Raw genomic sequence first — 19,415 nt, 5'->3', positions numbered from 1 at the left:
CTGAGTTGCAACCAGAGAGTTTCTCTATTTCTTTATAATTAGGCATAATTAGGAAGTAAGGGAGACTGCACTTTATTCATCTTATAGCAGGAAAACATATACTGTTGAATTCTCACTTGGTTGTTCCTAGATGAGTTTAAAACAAACACACAAAAGCCAGCCAAAGGCTTGTCCAGACTTGAGGCCAAGTTGCAGCGCAGAATGGCCGTGTTGTTAAGGTTACTATCTCTTCCTGTCCCTGAGCATCATGATGGTGGAGGTTGATGAAACCATCAGCCAGTTTGAAAGCAAAATCAACAGACCATAGTTGCACAGGACTGCACTATCTCCTCTCGTCTGGGAGTAGCAAGGGCTTTGGATACTAATTTGGTAGGTGGTGCCTGGTGTTGAAAGTTGGCAACCTCCTCAGTTTGAGGAGGACTGCAAACACCTGCACAGCCCTCGGTAGGCGCCTGTCACTTGTAGTCTGGTGTAGTGCAAGTGTGCATCCCACTGCTTCCCGCTGTTGTGTCCTGTGTGTTTAGCGCTTAACATTCCTCAGAGACATAGCTGGTGGCTGGACTGATATATTCTAGTTGTGTTTTAGATACTATCACCTCTCTGAGTGACTGTCAGTTACAGAAATGCCTTTTTTTACTATTTTTTTTTGGGGGGGGGAGGGGGATATTTTTTAAATCTCTATATTCCCACCCCACCCTGCCCCCTTCAGGTTGTATTCCTCCTGTTACATGGCTTGTTTGGCATTACAAAGCAGCTCTTACTTCTCTTTCCCTGGGTACTAAATGTAGAAGACAAATGATCTTCATCTCCACTCTTTTCAGGGATTGACTATTATGGGACATGGGTGGTGAGGGCACTGTTATGATGCCTCTCTCTGAGCTTGGGGTGTTGATCACAGAAAACAATTACTGAGCTGAAGGAAGGATCTTGCATGGCAGCCTTTGACTAGGACCATCTCAGCTAAGCTTCTATTGCAGCTTGTAAAGATTAGAAACAGCACCAAGCTGTATCTGAGCAGTAGTTTTAATTCTATGCCTACCTGTATGGGACCTTGAACTTAAATTGTTTTTTTGCATTGGATTTGTGTGTACTAATGGCCTACATCCTTCAGTTTTTAGGCTGCCTTTCCACAGATAATGAGGAGTGGAGTTTAATACTTCAAGTTCTTAAATGATTTTTCATTGACCTTGCTACTAGAGGTCCCTGAAAATATTGAAGCTGTTTTGCCTTTACTGTGATTTAGAATGTCTAAAAGTAGATCTTCATTAGTGGAATAAGATTCCAGCACTGAAATATTTCCAGTGGTCAAGTGTAGTGGTTGCTAAAACAACCTTTTGGTACAAGCTTGAGCTTAATGTAGGCTCTGACCTGGCTATGATAGCACAAATCTATATGATGCTGTTCAGTGAATGCAATCAGGAAATTTCTGTCACTGAAAAATATCTCTAGCCTACTTTTTTATTTAGTCGTTCACTCTTCTTCCAAGGAGGTATTTTGTGCACAGATCTGTATTCTGTAGTTTGCTGAATCACCTTGTGAGGACCTGGCCATCATGGATACAGTGAGCAATTGTGCAGGGGAAGAAAAATGACTGCTATAGATTTGCTCTAGTAATAACATCGAAGAATGCATAAGCATGGCTCAACGTGGTGTTCAAAAGAGATGGTGCCCATGATTAAACTTGTAGTACTTTCAAGCCCTTCTGCTTTAACTGCTCCCACACTTCCATTTTGATTACTTAAGGGTAAGAAAGCATAATGATGATTTTATTTTTGGTTATGTGTAATTTTATTGTTTGGTATTTTCAGTGAAGCTAATTACTTTTGTATCCATGGTGACAAAACAAGTGCTGGCACAAACACAAACACCTTGCTTTGGCAGCAGTTTTCTTACTGCGTAATTAGTTGTCCCTTAAAATTAAAGGTATATTTACCTCCAGTTTTGAAACAAACTTCATCATTGGCCAAATCATTTGTAGTCTTTGAAAGTCTTCTGCAAGCTTTTAGTGTCTCTTTTTTTTTGTTTTGTTTTTCTCGGAGGAAACTTAATTGAAGTCAAATGTTGACTTAAATGAAGTCAGAATGCCAGCTGAACCTATTCTGAACGTATACTATCTGTAAAACCCTAGGTACGTTTCAGAGATGTCTGTTCTCATCACATCACAAGGTAACTACTGTTCTCCTAACAGGAATTTTATATTTATTCCTTGTGGAACAGGCTTGTGAGAAGATAATCTACCATTATTAAGAGATCAAAAGGGGCAACACTGATTCCTTTGCTATTTGGCGCTCCCTATTTAAATTTCTTTTCCAGGGAATACGTATGTTTCTCTTCCATTGGTCAGGACATCTTGCGAGTACTAAATTGCAAATTTATTCATTTTTATCTCTATATTGAATACTAAAATCAAAAATAGCTTTTGTTGTTTGTGCTGTAGCACAAAAAGTGCTATTTCCTTGTTGGCTTATTTTTATTGCCCAAAAAGGACTTTGATCGCAGACGCTGAAAATGATAAGGGTGTTATATAGTCTGTAGGTTTTTCTCAGAGGCTTATTGTGGTCTTTTCCCTTGTCATCGAAGCATTTGTCAAGACAGTTGTGAACTTCTGATATAGCAAATGAAATGATTCTTTACAAATATTGTATATGAGAAAACAACCATCTGTTTTGGCCTTCAAGTGTATTTTTTCTGCAGTGCTTATGGCGCTTTCAAGATCTGTGAGTTTTGTTTTGATCAGTTGGGTTACGTTCATCTGTCTTGATGCACAAAGTAAGTAATGTTATTTTTATAAATGTTTATGATTCTAGCCTTGTTTTTATTGAAATAGAAAAAAATAGATTTATTAATTAATTAAATTTTAAGTTAAATAAAATTAAATTAATATTAATTACTGTCCTAGAGTTTTAAAATACTTTGGTCTGTTGACGGATAAAGTAACGATATCTGATTGAGCAATCTTCTCGGTGCCTATGGAAGTGGACCGTAAGAGGCTCTGTGACCACAAGTTGAAAACCATTGTTATTGTTTGTACGGTGGGCTTTTACAAGTTCTCGTTGAACTTTAAGGTTTCGTTATTTTCTATCTGCAGCTGACATTGAATAAGATACCTAGACTGAAGCTGAGTATGGCAAGGTGTAGTTCTGAAGTTGGGTTCACTTGTATTCCTTTCTGCTGTTCTGTTAAACTAGATTGGAGTAGTTACCACTTCCGTGCCTGGTATTCTTAGTACTGGTAATGACTCCATTAAAAGTTCTTTTCCAGAAAGTGAGAACTGTGCCATCCGTAGCTAAATCTGAGTGTGGAAAGAGGGTCTGAGTGCCTAAACATAATTTTAGTCCTTCAGACTTTGTCTAGAAACTTCACAACAGTGAAAATGCTGAAGCGTCCTTCCCTTCTTAGGCGAATTCAGGTTGGATATTAGGAAAAGTTCTTCACTAAGAGGGTGGCTGGGCCCTGGGACAGGTTCCCCAGGGAAGTGATCACAGTATCAAGCCTGACAGTGTTCAAGAAGCATTTGGACAGTGCTCTCAGACATAGGATCTGATTTTTGGGTGGTCCTGTGTAAAGCCAGGAGTTGGACTTGATAGTCCTTGCGGGTCCCTTCCAACACAGGATATTCTAGGACTGTGTTTCTGCTTGGTTCCAGAGAATTGCCAGGAATGGCTGAGCAAGACTTTTTCTTCTAGGAGAAAAAAATGAGCAACAAGAGCTTTTATTTTATTATTGAATTTCCTTTATTAAGCTATGTTGTAACATTTAAACCAATTCCAAGCTTCCAGCTTTCTGATCTTTTTCAGTAGTACAGAGCCTTGCTTTCCAAAGTAGGCTTTTGAATACGTGGAGATGGAGGCAGCGAATTACTCCTGTAAACTGCAGCTACTCATTGTAGAAGTATTCTTTAGGAGTTTGTTCAGTTACTTGTGTAGAAATCTGTCCATTGCTCCCTTATAAAAGATTCTGTAGGGTGGTGCAAATCTGAGGGCATCAGCCTAATGGGCAGAAATAGGCCACTATTTCTTTTACTAGCTATCAATTTGAATACGCAGTAAGGGTGACAAGGAGAAGAGTGGGGACGTGCTTAACATTGATGCAAGCCCACGTTAGACCATGAAAGATGCACAAGTATCCATCAGAATATAGCTTGTACTATGGCAGCTTTGCTGAGTAATTCTGCTCAGGGAAGGAGGAGAAAATCTGGTGTGATTTCTCAGTGTATATTTGTAGATCTAGAAAAGAAGTCCATCCCTTTTTATCATTTAGAGGAAATGTAGAGAGGGTTCACCGAGGTATGGTGTAAATCACTTAAGAAAACTACTTCTCAGGATAAAACCATACTTTAAAAGGGCCAACTGCTATAAAAAAGAAAGGAGTATAAATTATAGGCAAATCAGTACCTTTATCCTTTTTTTTCTTGCTAACAATTCAATGGTGAATTTGTTTGTGTTTAAAGCTTTCTTGGGAGCAGAAAACATTTGCAAGGACATGGTCCAGAAGGAGTTTTGGTTATGATTTCCGCACATGTTCAGCGGGACATTAATATACAGTGATTCATTATTGTTAAGCAATAAAGCTAAGGTTTCGCTCTGGTCAAGGTACAAAGGAAGGACAATTCTCTAACTAGTCATTTTCTCAACCTTTTTTGATAGCTATTTCTCTTTAACTTAAGTTCTTAACTGAAAAAAATTGGCAGGGGCAAGGATAGATTAGGGCCAAGCCACCAATATTCATCTGCTCCAAATAATGTTGTTGTGTTGTTTTAAACTGAAAATTATGTCAACGTACCACCATGATAAATCTTTCAGATGAATTTAAATCAGTGTGTACATGTTCTATATATCATGAGACTTTTTTACCTCATGCAATTTCTGGAAATGATCCCTCTGACATTTGTACATAACTTTTCATTTTCTTTTTAGAAATCACAACTATAGATTGTGACACAACACCCAGCCCACTCCTGCTGTCAACCTTCCCTGATGAATATACAGGTAAAATCATGATTAGATCCTAGAATTCTCTGATTTGCTCTCTAATGCACATAGCACTTTAATGCTTCACATAACCTGTAATTTATAGTAAAACTGTATTATTATTATTATTTTATTTATTTTTTAACAATAGTCTTCATGGCTGGATGCAGCAGCAGCCCAGGTGGCATACTGCTCCCTGCCAGTGGTGAATCAGTGCCTGCAACAATGGGAAAGTTCAGATGAAATTCAGTCTCTAATATGCTTAGTAAGATAAATAAATATATATAAAAATAAAAAATAAAAAATTCACTGTTCGAAGGATCTCACTGTCTGCATAGCTATAGCAGGCAAGGACAAAGGAAGCAAGTACAGAATAGCATACAGATGTTTACAGTTCACATTGCCCAGTCAGCCCACAAAAGCTGATCTCTTCCCTCTGACATCAGGAAGAACCACAGCTCTGCTCCGCTCCTGGAGCCTGTTCTGCTTCAGACTGGAGCCTTTCTGTAGGCCAATTTTTGGTTTGTTAGGGACAATAGGGAGAGTAGATGGGATGCAGAAGAACAAGCAGGCTTACAGTACAGGGAATTCCAGGATCAATGCTGTCTGCTCCACGTATTTGCGTTTTCTATTCTAGTTTTGTGTGTTAGTGTAGCGCACTGTTATTCCACCATTATTGATTATTTAATTTGTGCCACCTGATGGGGTTAACATTAATTTACCCCCACGTTTACTGTGCTTCCTTACCCTGTCTGGCAAGATGTGCCTGTGCCTTGGAGACACAATCACACTTGAGGAAGTACAGCAATGGCATGTGAGCACAGGGGAGAAGAGGAGTAGACAGTATGTTGGTGGGGTTTATTTGTTTGCTTTATTTTTTCTGTGTGTGGGGGGGATATTTACATTGCAAATGCAGAACAGGGCATAACTCCGTCCTTCCTTCCACCCCTAACCAGAGAGGTTATTGCTGTTACGTAAAGGGTAGTGCTGTTATCTGTGATTACCCTGTGTGTTACAGGCAGTCAGGATTCGTCGTGCCTGACGGGTATACAGTGATTTCACAAGGCAAAGTCTAGGTTGTGGCAGAAGCATACCCTTCAGGATATGTGGTAACTCTTACGACCTCAAGGAAATATGTACCAGGCCCATGTTGAATGTCCACAGGCAGTCTTAAATGCTTCTGGCTTTCAACAAGATACAGAAAACACCATTCAGAGTAGTGCTTTTTTTTCCAGCCAATGTAGAAACATTTTTGTAAGGGCATAACTGCTGTGTCTGACTCTAGCATGGGAATAGAAAGAAAAAGAAAGGCCCCGCACCCTGAATCTCCTTCACTTAGTTTTTAAACAGCTAGTAATAAGTTTGGCCCTTTGTGCATATCATATGAATAAGTGCTGATACATCTGTAATGAATAACCAGGAGAGAAAAACAGCTTAAATTATTCTAAGCACTTCCTTTTTTGCTAGAATGTGGCAGTCTCTTTTCTGGACAGAATACTATTTGTGAGGCAGCTGCTTGATGTTTCTTGTCTAAATGTATCCAACTCTGGATGGAAGGTTATACAGTATGTCACCAAGCTAAGAGAGATTTTGTTTTCAAAGAACTATTTCTTCCAACAATTTCAACAAAACTGCACACAAGAATGTGATACGTTGCACCACTGCAATGCTCCTGAGACACAGCCCAATTGTGTTCTGTGCTTATAGTCATCTGACTGGACTTTATCCTTGCATGCAGTTATAGATGAGTATCTTTGGGCTGGTACCCAAGAATGTTCCAGGCACTCCCTGCTGTTGGAGGAAGACAAGCTGTTTGTTCCCTTCCTTACAGAGCAGGATAATGAGTCTGCATGTGGGGGTTAGAGATGGGGCTGCTACAGCAAGGGTTTGCTGGCCTAAACTGGTAATGATGAAGTACAAAAATAATGGAGTGAGAAAAAGTTAACTAGCAAGTTTCCTGAAGATCACAGAAAATATTTGAGATGTCAGGAAAGATTTGGGAGAGGAGAGGGATTTTTTTTTTTTTTTTGCAATCCAGATCACACGTTCTATGAGAAGACGCATATTATTTCATAAACACAAATGTTTTGATAAATATGAGGAGGATAACTTTATTAAAATACAGTAACACCACACTGGATCGTTTACAAGAATACATTTCAAACACACTTTCAAACACAGATCTCTTTAACAAAGCAAGTAACATACTCACTACCAAAACAATAGGGAGTTTAATCTGAGTCACGATAATTACAAATAACAAACTTTAATATTTTCAAGACAAGAAATGTTTGGTTGTAGAAAAATTGCATTCAAAGTGATTCAAAGGTTGCGGTATTCAGTGTTCCATTATTTTGTACATATAGGAATAGATTAAAGGAGAAGACATATACTTACTATTCTGAATCAAAATCAACATTTAAACAACAAGCCTGAATCCAGATTCACACTGTATTCTGTCTGCTTGCTAGATTCAACTGAGAAAGATGAAATGACTTTATGAGTGGAAAATAGTGAATCTCATCCCATGCAACCCTAACTAGCAACTCACTGATGACATTTCCTGTGCAGGAAGGCCTGTCTATGTGAACAAATGGCAGGCACGGGGCCTAAACGTGAAAAGAAAAATTTGCAGCATGAAGTTATTTCCAGGAAAGGGTGGAAATATAGGTATAAATTGTGCCAAGATTTTTAATATCAGGTATGAAGTCATCGAGTGTGAATATATTGAATGAGTGAATTTGCATGGTGTTAAAACCCCATCAATACACTTGTGCACTATACTTATGAGGACTTAAATTGATCTCACTAATCAGGTAGCTATCTAATTTATTACATTTTCTGTTACAGGTGATATAGAATGGATTACAAATATTCCACCCAACGTAAATTTGAGATTAAAAGAATATTTGTTCCCCGAACACTTACCGTATGTGGAGCTAGCATATGTTTCTGGTTCTAATAATGCAACAGTGAGGACTAGTCAGCCACTGGATGTTGATTTTCTTGAGGTAATCCTTTCTCTGCATATATAATCTAGATACAAATGTTTTCTCTACAGGTGAAAAAAGCAGACTAAGGCATATATCTTATGTATTCATTCTTTTGTGATACAGGTGGTTGTTCCAAAAAATTACTCATCTGAAATAACAGCATAGACTTCAGTATCTACTTCTCAGTAATATCTATGTTAAATTCCTTCAATTTCCTGTAGCCATAAATCTAGCTAGGATCTGACAGTCAAGATGGTTCTTTAAGAGAATTTTGTATTGAAGGTTGTAAATACTCGGTTAAGATAGGTGTCATTTTTCCTAAAATTATCTCCTAGTAACATGAATTTTTTGACCAAAGTGGGACAGATCAGATATAATTTGGTAGAAGGGAATCCTTAATCCTATGAATATTTATATAAGCATTTAACAGCACAGAAAAATAGATACATTGGCCTCTGTTGGCTGATGTGCAAAAGGAATCAGTCCCCTTCTTCCTAGGCCATGCTTGCTCTGTAGGACTACCAGCGATCTATAAAGTAATACTGATGTTTTTTCCTCAGTGAATTTGCCTCTGAACATGAAACTTGTATAGTTCTGCAGAGTAACCCGAGGCTGCTTTTTGTACAAGTACTATTTCAGACTAGCTGGTACTTGACAGGATTCAACCATGCAAAAAAACACGCAAAAAACACAGTTTTAAAAAACAGCTTTACAATCAAGATTTCTAATTGATGAAAATCTATTACAATATTAACACTTTCGTCGCTCGTTTGGATATTTTTCTAAATGGACTAAAACATTTTCTTGACAACTTTATGACACTTTTTATGCTTGTTATGAATATTGTCCATTTCCCTGTCAGTTTTCTATTAGAGAGAATAGCCAGTATATGGATGGTGAGATCTGCGTGGACAAATGCCAGCAATAGATGAATGGCAGCCAGTTAAACATTACAATTAATAATCTGTAATGAACTTGCAGTATATTATAAACGATTTATTTTGGTACAGCATGTCGAAATGTAAGCCTCAGTTAAAGTATGCTCATGTAACTGAATCAGATGAACAATTCACTGTCAACTCAGCATGGCATGTCTGAAGATTCAAGTACTAGAAGTTTTTTTGTATACCTTTACAATGTATATGTTGACATAAAGATTCTTTGACAAATGTATTAGGAAATAATTGATAATATTATCTATTTGCTTGTTTGTTGATTTTTAGAGTGACCATCTCTTTTACGCTGTTGTTTGCCAAAGAACTGGAATGGTAAGTAAAAGTTTTGTAATCAACAGTATTATTTGTCTAAGTTTAATCCAAACTGTTATTTTCTGAAATACTATTTCATTTAAAGATATCACGCAGGGAGTTAAGAACATCTTATAGAAGATATCTTTTTTAAAGTTGCCAATTGGAATGAGTGTTTTTGTTCTCAGGTAAATGAAAAAAAAAGTTAATTTCAAAGTATTTCACAAAGTTTCTACTGCATTGTTAGAACTGGTAGTCTGACTCTTTCATTACAGAGTTTTTAGAACTGAGGGAGTGTCTCTTTGAAGGTCTCACTTTATATGATGAAATTAAATGTTAGTGGTATGCTGCTGTCTCATTGCTGTCACTTCTAATGTGTCTTTTGCTTCCATTATGAAGCCTGAGATAGAGAATGCACGGGATTTACAACTACAAGATATTAATGACAATTCTCCAGAATTTCTGCAAAGTCAATATAGCGCTTCAGTATCTGAGGTGGGTTACAGCACCTGTTAATAATTTTTCATGTGGTGTTTTGAAATTACTTTCTGGGGCCAAAACGTGTAAGGTTCTCATGCAACCACATAAATGTTTAATAATTACCTGCACTCTTATGTGACTTTTATATACCTTCATGTGAGTGTGGAACAGAAAGGCTGGGCTGCATGCACCCTTGCTTGGAGGCATTGGGTGAAGAAGGAACATTCAGCTATCTGACCTAAAGTGGAAATTGGAAATAATTTGCATGTGCTGAGGGGGTGGCTAAGTTTTCCTGATGGAAGTTAGGAGGGATAGCAAAAGGGGGTTGTGACCAAACATTTGATGATCTTTATTTCTAGGTATCTGCAATAAATTTCACTGTTATAAAAGTGGAAGCTCGGGATAAAGATCTGTCACCTGCTTTCAACCTTATTAGTTACAGTCTTTGGGTGAGTATCCTTTGTTTATCTGAGACTGTGAACACCAGTCTACATTTCACACAAGTATAGCCTGGGACCTGATTCAAGTATATCATCTTGTACTGTAATGTTATTATTACAGGTCAGCAAAATTCTGTCATCAGAAAGACCATTTAAAATTAGGATAGTGTGACGACCACAATAACTTGTACCACAAGACCAGCCTAGCATGCAGTGAGCCCTGAATCTGTATATTAAAGTTTGAGAAATGTTTTGTGGTACTATCCAGCTACGGCTAAGGAACATTGTGGTACTTTTTAGAAACAGGAGTGAAATGGTTTCCCCTCTTTCTGAAGTTTGTGCCGACAAGATTTCTTGTTGATCTTTAGTCCCGATGAGGTGTAAATGTAAACCATTAAAATAAGATTATCTCAACTAACTTTTGGTATCTGCTGTGGAGATCTCTGCATCTGAGCTTGCTGTTTCTGCTTTTTTTATAGTTTATGATGCCATTCATCTGATCTTGAGTTCCTGACCATAGAATGTGATAAATCAGATAAAAATTCTAATGGCACTGAGGGGAGAGGCAATAGAATGTGTTGAAGAGGGTCTGCATTTTTCAGAGGTGGTGTTAGGCAGAATCTCCGGTCCCCCCCCCTTTTTTTTTTAAAGAATACTCCAATAATAAAGGTGGGAAGAGAAAAGAGAATGTATTTCATTATTAATCATGTAAAACATGTGATTGATTCATTTTTCAGGGACCAAACTCTGATTACTTTTATATAAGGGAAGGAGATGGAAACATCATGGTGAATAAAACTTTGGATTACAACAAGATCAACCATTTCAATTTAACAGTCCAAGCAAAGGTATGCTATAAATTAAAAGAAGAAAAAGAACCAATATAGTATCTAATATATATAATATAGTGATATTTCTGTTGTTATAACATCCTGGTTTCTATAAATCTACAGCTTAGGGAGTTTCTAAACCAAAAGTTCTGTCTGCGTTTTGGCTCGTACTGCAGGCAAAGTAGCATGTTCTTAAATATTTAAGCCATTACTTGAATCTCCCCTTAAATATCTGCCTGAGTTTCTTTCTAGGTCCATTTCTTTAATATATGTGTAAATACATTTATTCTTCACTATTCTATCGTTTATTCACCTGGTCACTCTGGCACATCTAACATCCTGTTACTGCTGTAGCTTACCATCTGCAGTCTTCTTCTGTGTCTTTTTGAAATTTAAATATGCACTTGCTTTCAATGCCTTTTAGGAGTAAAAAGAAATAATTCAAAAAAAAATCATTGTCTAGGAAATGGTACAGCTGCAGCACATGTACTGTTACTATGTCCTACGTACTATTCTGTAATACATTCCTGACACAAAATTAATACCTAAGAACAATTACCTTTTGATAGTATTATTAATATAATTGAATTTCTAAATGGAAGAATTTGATAAAGTGAGAGTTCTTAGATTAGGAATGTAGGCATTACAAAGCACAAATAATAATATTCTGCTGTATTTTCCACTGAAAAATTGCCCTTTCATCACAGTGTTTCTTATTTTCTTCTTTCTCTTGGAATGTAGGAAAGATTTGGAACTAACAGCGATAATGCCTCAGTAATAATTCATGTACAGGATTATGACACATTGAACCCCTATTTCAAACAATCAGTGTACAATGGAACAATCAATGAAAACAAGGTAAAAGCTTTTCACTGAATGCTGCAAATGTAAATAGGTTATTCCTGTCCACAGAGTTTTTCTCTCAAGGAAAGTTTCTCTTTGAGCTGCTTAAGATTGAGGGTTAATGGAAGGCTGCTTTGATTTGTACCAACTGGTGAGTCCCATCAACAGTAGGCCTCCAAGTACCAAGTAGAGAGGCCACATATTATATGAAGTATCAAATTTTGTTCCACAGAAACAGACTCTTCTGTGGAGGGAAAAAAAATAACAGAAGTTGCAACAGGGCTTGTACTGTAAACTGGGAAGGGTGATTGACTACCCATCAGTCCTGGAGTTAGCTGCCTGGTTTCAGTTTTAAACAAAGTAATTCCCTCATACTTTATTACAATCAAGTAAGCAAAATAAGAATCTGAATTGTAAGCTGAGATTTGTATGATATTGTATTTTTTTTCTATATAGGGAATGTTGTAATTTCTGTTTGGAATGTATTTGATTAATTCATGCTTCTGTATGTATTAACAAAACAAAATCACAGTGCAGCATTATCGAAGTAATACACTAAAATTAAAATAGATCATTATTATTTGTATTATTTCTTTATCGTTGTCTTCATGTTAATCTATTTTAAACCACAAATGCTTTTGGTGTTATACCTTTGGTGTCCCTTTTGCTGGAAGTTCATCTTTAATTATCTGAAAGGAATCTTTTTGTGTCTTCTAAAATGGTTTTATCTTTAAAATAAAATGTTGCTTTTATTAGGGCTATAGCGTAGACTCGCATATTGTTTTCCCAGAGAGCAGTGGAACTGAGATATTCAGTGTTGTTAACATGAATTCCATCTGTGACTACTGCTACGTAGTCTGGTGCTTCTTAAAGCGAACATGGTATATCCATCAAGTATTTTGCTCAGCATTTCACTTGGTAAAGCCTGTGTAACAGACAGATTTTTATTTCTTTTTCTGGATCCCAGTGATTAAATCATAGAATCATAGAATAGCTTGGGTTGAAAGGGGCCATCAAAGATCATCCAGTCTAATCTGATCAGGTTGCTCAAAGCCCCATCCAACCCGACTTTCTTAAATCAAAACTGTGACTTAATTAATGAACACATTTAAGTTTATGTGTATTATTTTTAGTTAATCAGCTGTGTATGTTTCTAGGTGGGTCCTGTGGCTATTCTCCCAGAGAATATATTTGCTGCAGATGGAGACATAGGTATAAATGAAACAGTGTTGTACAGCATCAAATTAGGTAAGAGCCTTTATTTGCTTCTAGATATTCTGAAGATATTTCTGCTCTGAAAGAGCTCTAGATATTTCTGCTGTGAAAGCTGAGTTAGCTTAATTTCAGTCATTATAGCAAGGTCTAGCTGTTTAAAAATGTTTAAATGTTCTTAACATCCTGCCAGTAAACAATTCCTGATTCAAAGTGTAAGTCAACTTAGAGGCTTCTATTCAGAATTTCCATTCAAGACCATCTAGAAATATCAATTTCATAGGGACATTTTCCTTCTGACAGAATTGTTAAAAGCTTATGAGATGCTTAAATTTGAGACTCTTGAAGTGTGAGAGAATTTCTTAAATTGGACAGAGCATTTGAAGGGGGAAAAAGCCAAAAGCCTTTTGTCTGGAATGTTTGCTCATTTTTGCTATGGCTGAGAAGATAACAGTCAGAGAAAGAACAGATTGGACTTACTGCTGTAGTTCATTCTCATTAACCCACTGTATTTTGTTGCTTTTCAGTGAAACCCCCAGCCTATATCAAAAGTTTTTCAATCGATGCTGACAGTGGAGTATTGGAAGTGAAGACTGCAGTTGACAGAGAAGAATGTCCCTATCTTCTTGTGGGCGTTATGGTAATTATTGTTTTACAGTTCAATATGTTAATACTGAGTCTCCATTTCATAAACTAGTGTCAGAATCCATGTTGCTGTTAATAGTTTTTAACGTGGTAATGTTAAGGGGCGGTTGGCATCACGGCTTCATTACGCATGTCATTTAAAACATAGGATAAAGGGAGCCTTCGTTCACTAAACATATGTAGTTATCTCTTTGTATTAAGGTGGAATGGCTGAATGTTATCTGGGTATGGAACTAACAGCTACAAACTCTGTTTTCTAGGCAGCTCAGCAGGACAATAATCTCAAAACAGCTGATGCAATAGTGCTGGTTACTATTGAAGATGTAAATGACAACCCTCCAGAATTGTCAAAGCCAAGCTACAGTGTCTCAATTCCAGAAAATTTGCGAGATGGGAGTCAAGTTCTTGAAGTAACAGCCTCTGACAAAGATGAGGTAAAATGACAGCGTAGTTATGATTGCTACAAATACTGCACTTCTGAAATATACTGTAAAGTGCATTTGCACTGTATGGGTATAGTGAATAGTGCTATAGATATTAATTCTGACTACCTCAATATGTTTAACCATAACAAACTAAATTTAACTTCTTTGAGGGGGAGAGTAATGCAGCCAAAGAGTAAATTTTGTCTGGTTAGGGAATGAAACTCCTCTGGTTTGCAAAAGGTCCCAAATATGAAAGTACAGAAGTGCAAAATGAACACAAAACTGCAAGTGGCCCTCAGCCTTGATGATGCATTTCTTCCAAGTTGCTTACTCCTCTTTTTGTGGAACCAAAAACTCAATTAAATCAGAAGGTTAAATGCTCTCCACCTGGAAAATAAGAAGAAAATATCCTAAGTGGTTGTCCAGTTTAATAACAAATATAATTTCTGTTTCCAGGGAGGCTTCCAGGGAACATTCAGTCTCACTCCAGCTGACAGTCCGTTCCAGCTAAGTCATGATGGGGTCCTAACTGTGAGGAACTCCTCACTGTTGGATAGGGAGAAAACACCGTCTTTTCATCTACAGGTATTAAAAATAAGCCTCCTCCTTTCCAAAGCAAGCTGAAGCAAGCAGGTGGTATCTAATCTGTCATGGAAAGAGGCTGACTCTCACTAAAGTGAATCAGCAGCTTGTTTGAAGAATCAAATCCGGACTTTGACATTAGAACTATCTGGAAGGAAATACCAGTACAGTGATGCAGTTTATGTGGCTTATAATTGCTGTTCGTCTTTCTTACTATTTTTAGAAAATGTGTTTGAACAAAGCAATAATTTTCCTGCGTCATTTTCAAGGTCAGTGCTACAGATCATTTGTCACCATACTATAATGCACAGTCTACAATCAGCATCTTCTTGCTAGATGAAAATGACAACGCCCCGACCTTTACAGGCACGCCATATAAACAAGTTATTTTCATCAATATGACTGCAGGAATGTCCATTCTTCAGGTACTAGAAGTACTAAATAAAAATGTCAATTTTGTTTAAGTTGAATGTATGCACAAGTCCTTGCTTCAATTTGTATGCTGGTCCTTTTGAAAAAAGGATCTTTTCTGAACTCCTCTGAGTTCAAAAACAGTCTACCATTAATTTAAAAGCTTACATATCTTGATGTTCTATAAATTCAGTGTCATGGATGCTCTTATCATATATGAGGTTAGGCAATGAATGATAAAGGACTTTTTTTTTATGTATTAGATTCTGCATTCCACAAACATGAGACAGAATAATCTTGGACTTAGTTGTTTACAAGGTGTTTAATGAAAACTGAATGCAACTGATGTCCAGAAGATGATATAATTGTAAAATTTGTTGAAAGGCATCTTAATGCTGAAGCATTGTAGATAATTTGTAGATACAATATACTTTTTGTAAGAGGGTAAAAATTAGTTTTAACCAAGCAAAACAGGGGAAACCAAGATAATAAAGATTTCAAGAGGTGAGGTGTATAGAGAGTCACTATCAAAACTCATACCCAGGCATACTGACTTAATGGCACCTGATTTAACTCTTGAACAATCTACCTCCAGTGACTTTAGAATTACTATGAAGCAGGCCTTCTGAAGTATAAGCCTGGTATCATTCACATGAATTTCATATGTGCAAGATTTCACTCTTGCTGCTGGAACGACAGTGGGTGTGCATCAAAGAGCAAAAATTCTTAGTGAGTTTTAACCCACCAATCACACAGGAAATAGATGAAGGTATAAGCGAATTTTAATATTGCTATACTCTGCTGGTTTTGCTTGTTTGTTTATATATGTATATACGTATATATTTTCCTATAAATCAGAGAAGAAGAAAAAATGATACTAATTTGTAAGTATCTGCTACATAAATGATTTTTTCTGCAGACTACACAGGAATAAGGAATTCTGTGTTGCTTTATAATAGCATAAGAAACTAGAATAAAATTAGTTTTTCTCTACAGGTTGCTGCTACTGATCCAGATGATGGTATAAATGGACAGATAAGCTTTACCTTAGCTGGTGGCAATGATGATGGATACTTTGATTTGGATACATCCACAGGACAAATCAGTTTAAAAACAGTAATCCTATTAGGAGTCAATGAGTCTAAGGACTTTGTCTTGTGGATAACAGCTACTGATGGTAAGACAAGATTTTAGTACAGATCTATACAACTACCCCCAAATGAAAGTTTTTTTTTTCTTTGGGAATTTTTGTTGTTGTTGTTTTTGGTTGGTTTTTGTTGGTTTTGTTTTTGTTTTGTTTTCTTGAAGGAATGCTGTCAAAATAGGCTCCTAGACTTTACTTTAAAAATACTTGATCTTTTTTTCCTGACGATGAGAAGATTACTGTGTTACTCATCCAAAGTAATATCTCCATGTCTGGTAAAACTCTGCTTCCTGCTGATGCTATCAATTCTCACTTTGCTTGGTGGCTATGGGAACCTGCAAAATAACATAAGTCTCACACCTTCCTTTAACTTAACTGTTGATTGGTGTTGCACAGGATAGTATTATGAGATTCAGGCACAAGCTAGGAGTTTATAATTCAGTCATCCGTCAACAGGGAATAAAATGAAACTAAAATATAAGTAACTTGCTCTGTGTTTTCACATCCATGTACGTGTAGAAAAACTAAGGAGATGGCAAAACCATTCCTTAGACACATTTATTGAGGGTTTCTTTGGTTTAAAAGAATAACAGAGAAATCAGTGAACATTCATAATCTGAATAAGGACAGAGATAAATATACTAGGAAGGGTATCCCACTCCTGCTAATACGAGCATCCAGAATTTTTTTCAGCCTTCTGATTTTCCTCTATCTGATTTGCTCATTATGGGCTTTGTGTCTTTGAATTGTGGCTGTGTGGGTAAAATGGGTACTGGAGGGAACACAGTTACACAAGAGATGCATTGCTGCATCCTATGTCTGTCTGTGCTAAATAGGTAGTATGTCTTGTGGTGTGTATTCAAGTTCATGTACTGGAAGCATAACACCCAATAAATGAAACTCAGATCTTGGTTAGGACCTCTCAGCAGTACCATAGTAGTAGCAGTAAGGATGAAAAAAAATAAATCAGTACCAGTGGAAAAGCGTGTATGTGTATATATATGTGTGTGTATGTATATATATATAATATATATATGTATATATATCTAAGTATTAGGCAGAAGATATTTTGTGCATATGTAGAGAGATCATTTTCTTTTTGTTCCAGGTGGGGTAATTCCAAGAAGTTCATCAGTGCCAGTACACATCGCTGCAGTTGGAGATTCCAAACCCCAGTTTATTCCAAAAATGTATAATGCATCTGTGGAAGAAGAGATAGTCAGTCCTGTTGAAGTAACAAGAGTAAGAATGACTATTCTTTACTTTATCCTGGCCTTTTGGCCTTTTGGCCAAGGATAAGCAATATCAGATTTTTTTCTTATCCTTTTTTTTACTTATCCTTTTTTTTTTTTCTTATTCTTTTTTTTTTTCTTTTCTTTTGGCCAGAATAAGCAATATCAGATTTTTTTTCTTATCCTTTCAGCCAGGATAAGCATTATTCACTCATTTGTTGGTGATATGTCATAAGGTTTTAAATTTAGCTATGGAATGGAGACTTCCCATTAGAGAACTTTCATAAAGGTATTTTTAAAGAGGACTCTAGAACTTGCTCCCGTTTTAATTAAAAAATGCTTAGGCAAGCTGGCTACTACAGTGTACTGTGATAGCTCCTTCTTAGATGCAGTTGTGAAGACAGATGGGAGGTCTAACACCAAATCGGAAAGAACATGTGTTTTAGTCTTTTTATTTATTGGCTGCCTGAGTTACTTAATTTTTTACTGTATTATTATTTTATTTTTTTTGTAAAGGAAGGCAGAACCAAAGGTTAAATTGTGGTCTGATAGTTTTATTATCTATTATATGTATTTACATTTCTGTCTTTGTAGTGTTCTAATAAGAAGCAGTCCTCTCCAGCTGTATTTTTGTGTACGTTGTGGCTTGATTCTTACTTTTAATGATTAAAACTATAAGACGAGTTTGGGCATAGTTAAAACTATTCTTTTTAGGCAGTAGCTTATTGGTTTAAATTAATTTATGGATAATATTCTATACCTTACGCAGGTAGAATATGAATCTCTAAATCCTCATATACCAGTTACACTGAAAGTACTGACAGAATCAGCTACATTTGATGTCGATGTCAATGGTGTCATCTGGACAAAAACTAAACTGGACTACGAATCCCAGAATAATTACACACTAAATGTTTCCTTGTCAGATGGAAGTACTACTGACTATGCTACCGTGTTCATCAAAGTTACAGATATCAATGATAACCCTCCTGTGTTTGGTGTAATCAACACTACCATTAATATTCTGGAGAACATGCCTGCTGGAACTTCCGTCACCACAGTGTTGGCTACTGATGTAGACAGTGGTTTTAATGGATTAGTGACTTATGCTCTGAGAGGTACAGAGGAAAAAATGGATATTGACTCTTCAGGATTAATTTTGCTGAAAAAGGAATTGGACAGAGAAATACAAGACTTCTATAATTTAACAGTGATTGCCAGTGACCAAGGCCAACCCATGCTTTCTACAGCTCTCAATTTAAGAGTCATCATTGATGATGTGAATGATAACCATCCAGTCTTCTCATCAAGTAGATATGAAGTGAGCGTCCCTGAAGACAAAGCACGTGGAAGTGAACTACTGACAGTATCTGCTACAGATTTGGATGCTGGGGCCAATGCTCTTGTGACATACAGAATTGTTAACCAGCAGCCTCCCACCTCCTCACCAATGTTTCTTGTCAATTCGACCACAGGCCAGCTCTTCCTGAGCCAGCAGCTGGATTATGAAACCACAAAGCAATTTGATGTAGAAGTGGAGGCATCAGATGGAGGGCAGCCAAGTCTCAGCACCAAGACACTTGTTGTTGTCCACATACTAGATGTCAATGATAACCCACCAAAATTTGATCAGGCAGCTTATGATATATTTGTGCTTGAAAACATACAAAAGGGCAGTCCTGTCTACTCATTTAGTGTTACTGATGAGGATGAGGTAGGTACCAGTTGTATAACTCGTATGGTTTGTTTTTCTTTAATAGTAAATGACACGATATCACTCCGCTTTATAAAAAGTTGTTTCTTTCTCTCCTTGCTTTATAAAGAAATTGCATATACAACCATGGTACTGGTGAACTGGTTTGGAGGAAAAGATTTCTGGTTTGCTGTAATTTAAAGAAGCATAAACGTTTCTCCCAGTTCAGACCCCACTAAACTGTGCTGCTGCTCCTCACATTGTGGGG

The 19,415-nt window shown here is 36.8% G+C and overlaps 1 protein-coding gene across 1 annotated transcript in view; it reads left to right on the top strand.

The window, feature by feature from the left end:
• The window catches only part of LOC308193315 (protocadherin Fat 4-like), a gene marked incomplete at its 3' end in the record, with an annotated part of 46,889 nt that overhangs the window by 777 nt on the left and 26,697 nt on the right, over nt 1-19,415 (top strand). Inside the window, exons 2-18 of the mRNA XM_080587860.1 lie at nt 2,129-2,166; nt 2,695-2,769; nt 4,917-4,988; nt 7,821-7,981; nt 9,187-9,231; nt 9,610-9,705; nt 10,050-10,139; nt 10,868-10,978; nt 11,702-11,818; nt 12,961-13,051; nt 13,543-13,655; nt 13,921-14,094; nt 14,542-14,670; nt 14,937-15,092; nt 16,075-16,255; nt 17,331-17,464; nt 18,224-19,168. Coding sequence (XP_080443986.1) covers nt 2,142-2,166; nt 2,695-2,769; nt 4,917-4,988; nt 7,821-7,981; nt 9,187-9,231; nt 9,610-9,705; nt 10,050-10,139; nt 10,868-10,978; nt 11,702-11,818; nt 12,961-13,051; nt 13,543-13,655; nt 13,921-14,094; nt 14,542-14,670; nt 14,937-15,092; nt 16,075-16,255; nt 17,331-17,464; nt 18,224-19,168 — 2,715 coding nt within the window. The 5' untranslated portion in view covers nt 2,129-2,141. The remainder of the gene's footprint in view (nt 1-2,128; nt 2,167-2,694; nt 2,770-4,916; nt 4,989-7,820; nt 7,982-9,186; nt 9,232-9,609; nt 9,706-10,049; nt 10,140-10,867; nt 10,979-11,701; nt 11,819-12,960; nt 13,052-13,542; nt 13,656-13,920; nt 14,095-14,541; nt 14,671-14,936; nt 15,093-16,074; nt 16,256-17,330; nt 17,465-18,223; nt 19,169-19,415) is intronic.

Source organism: Anser brachyrhynchus (genome assembly GCF_964034855.1).
Source record: "Anser brachyrhynchus genome assembly, chromosome: 3".
NCBI lineage: Eukaryota > Metazoa > Chordata > Aves > Anseriformes > Anatidae > Anser > Anser brachyrhynchus.
This window is presented reverse-complemented; position numbering and strand designations above follow the sequence as displayed.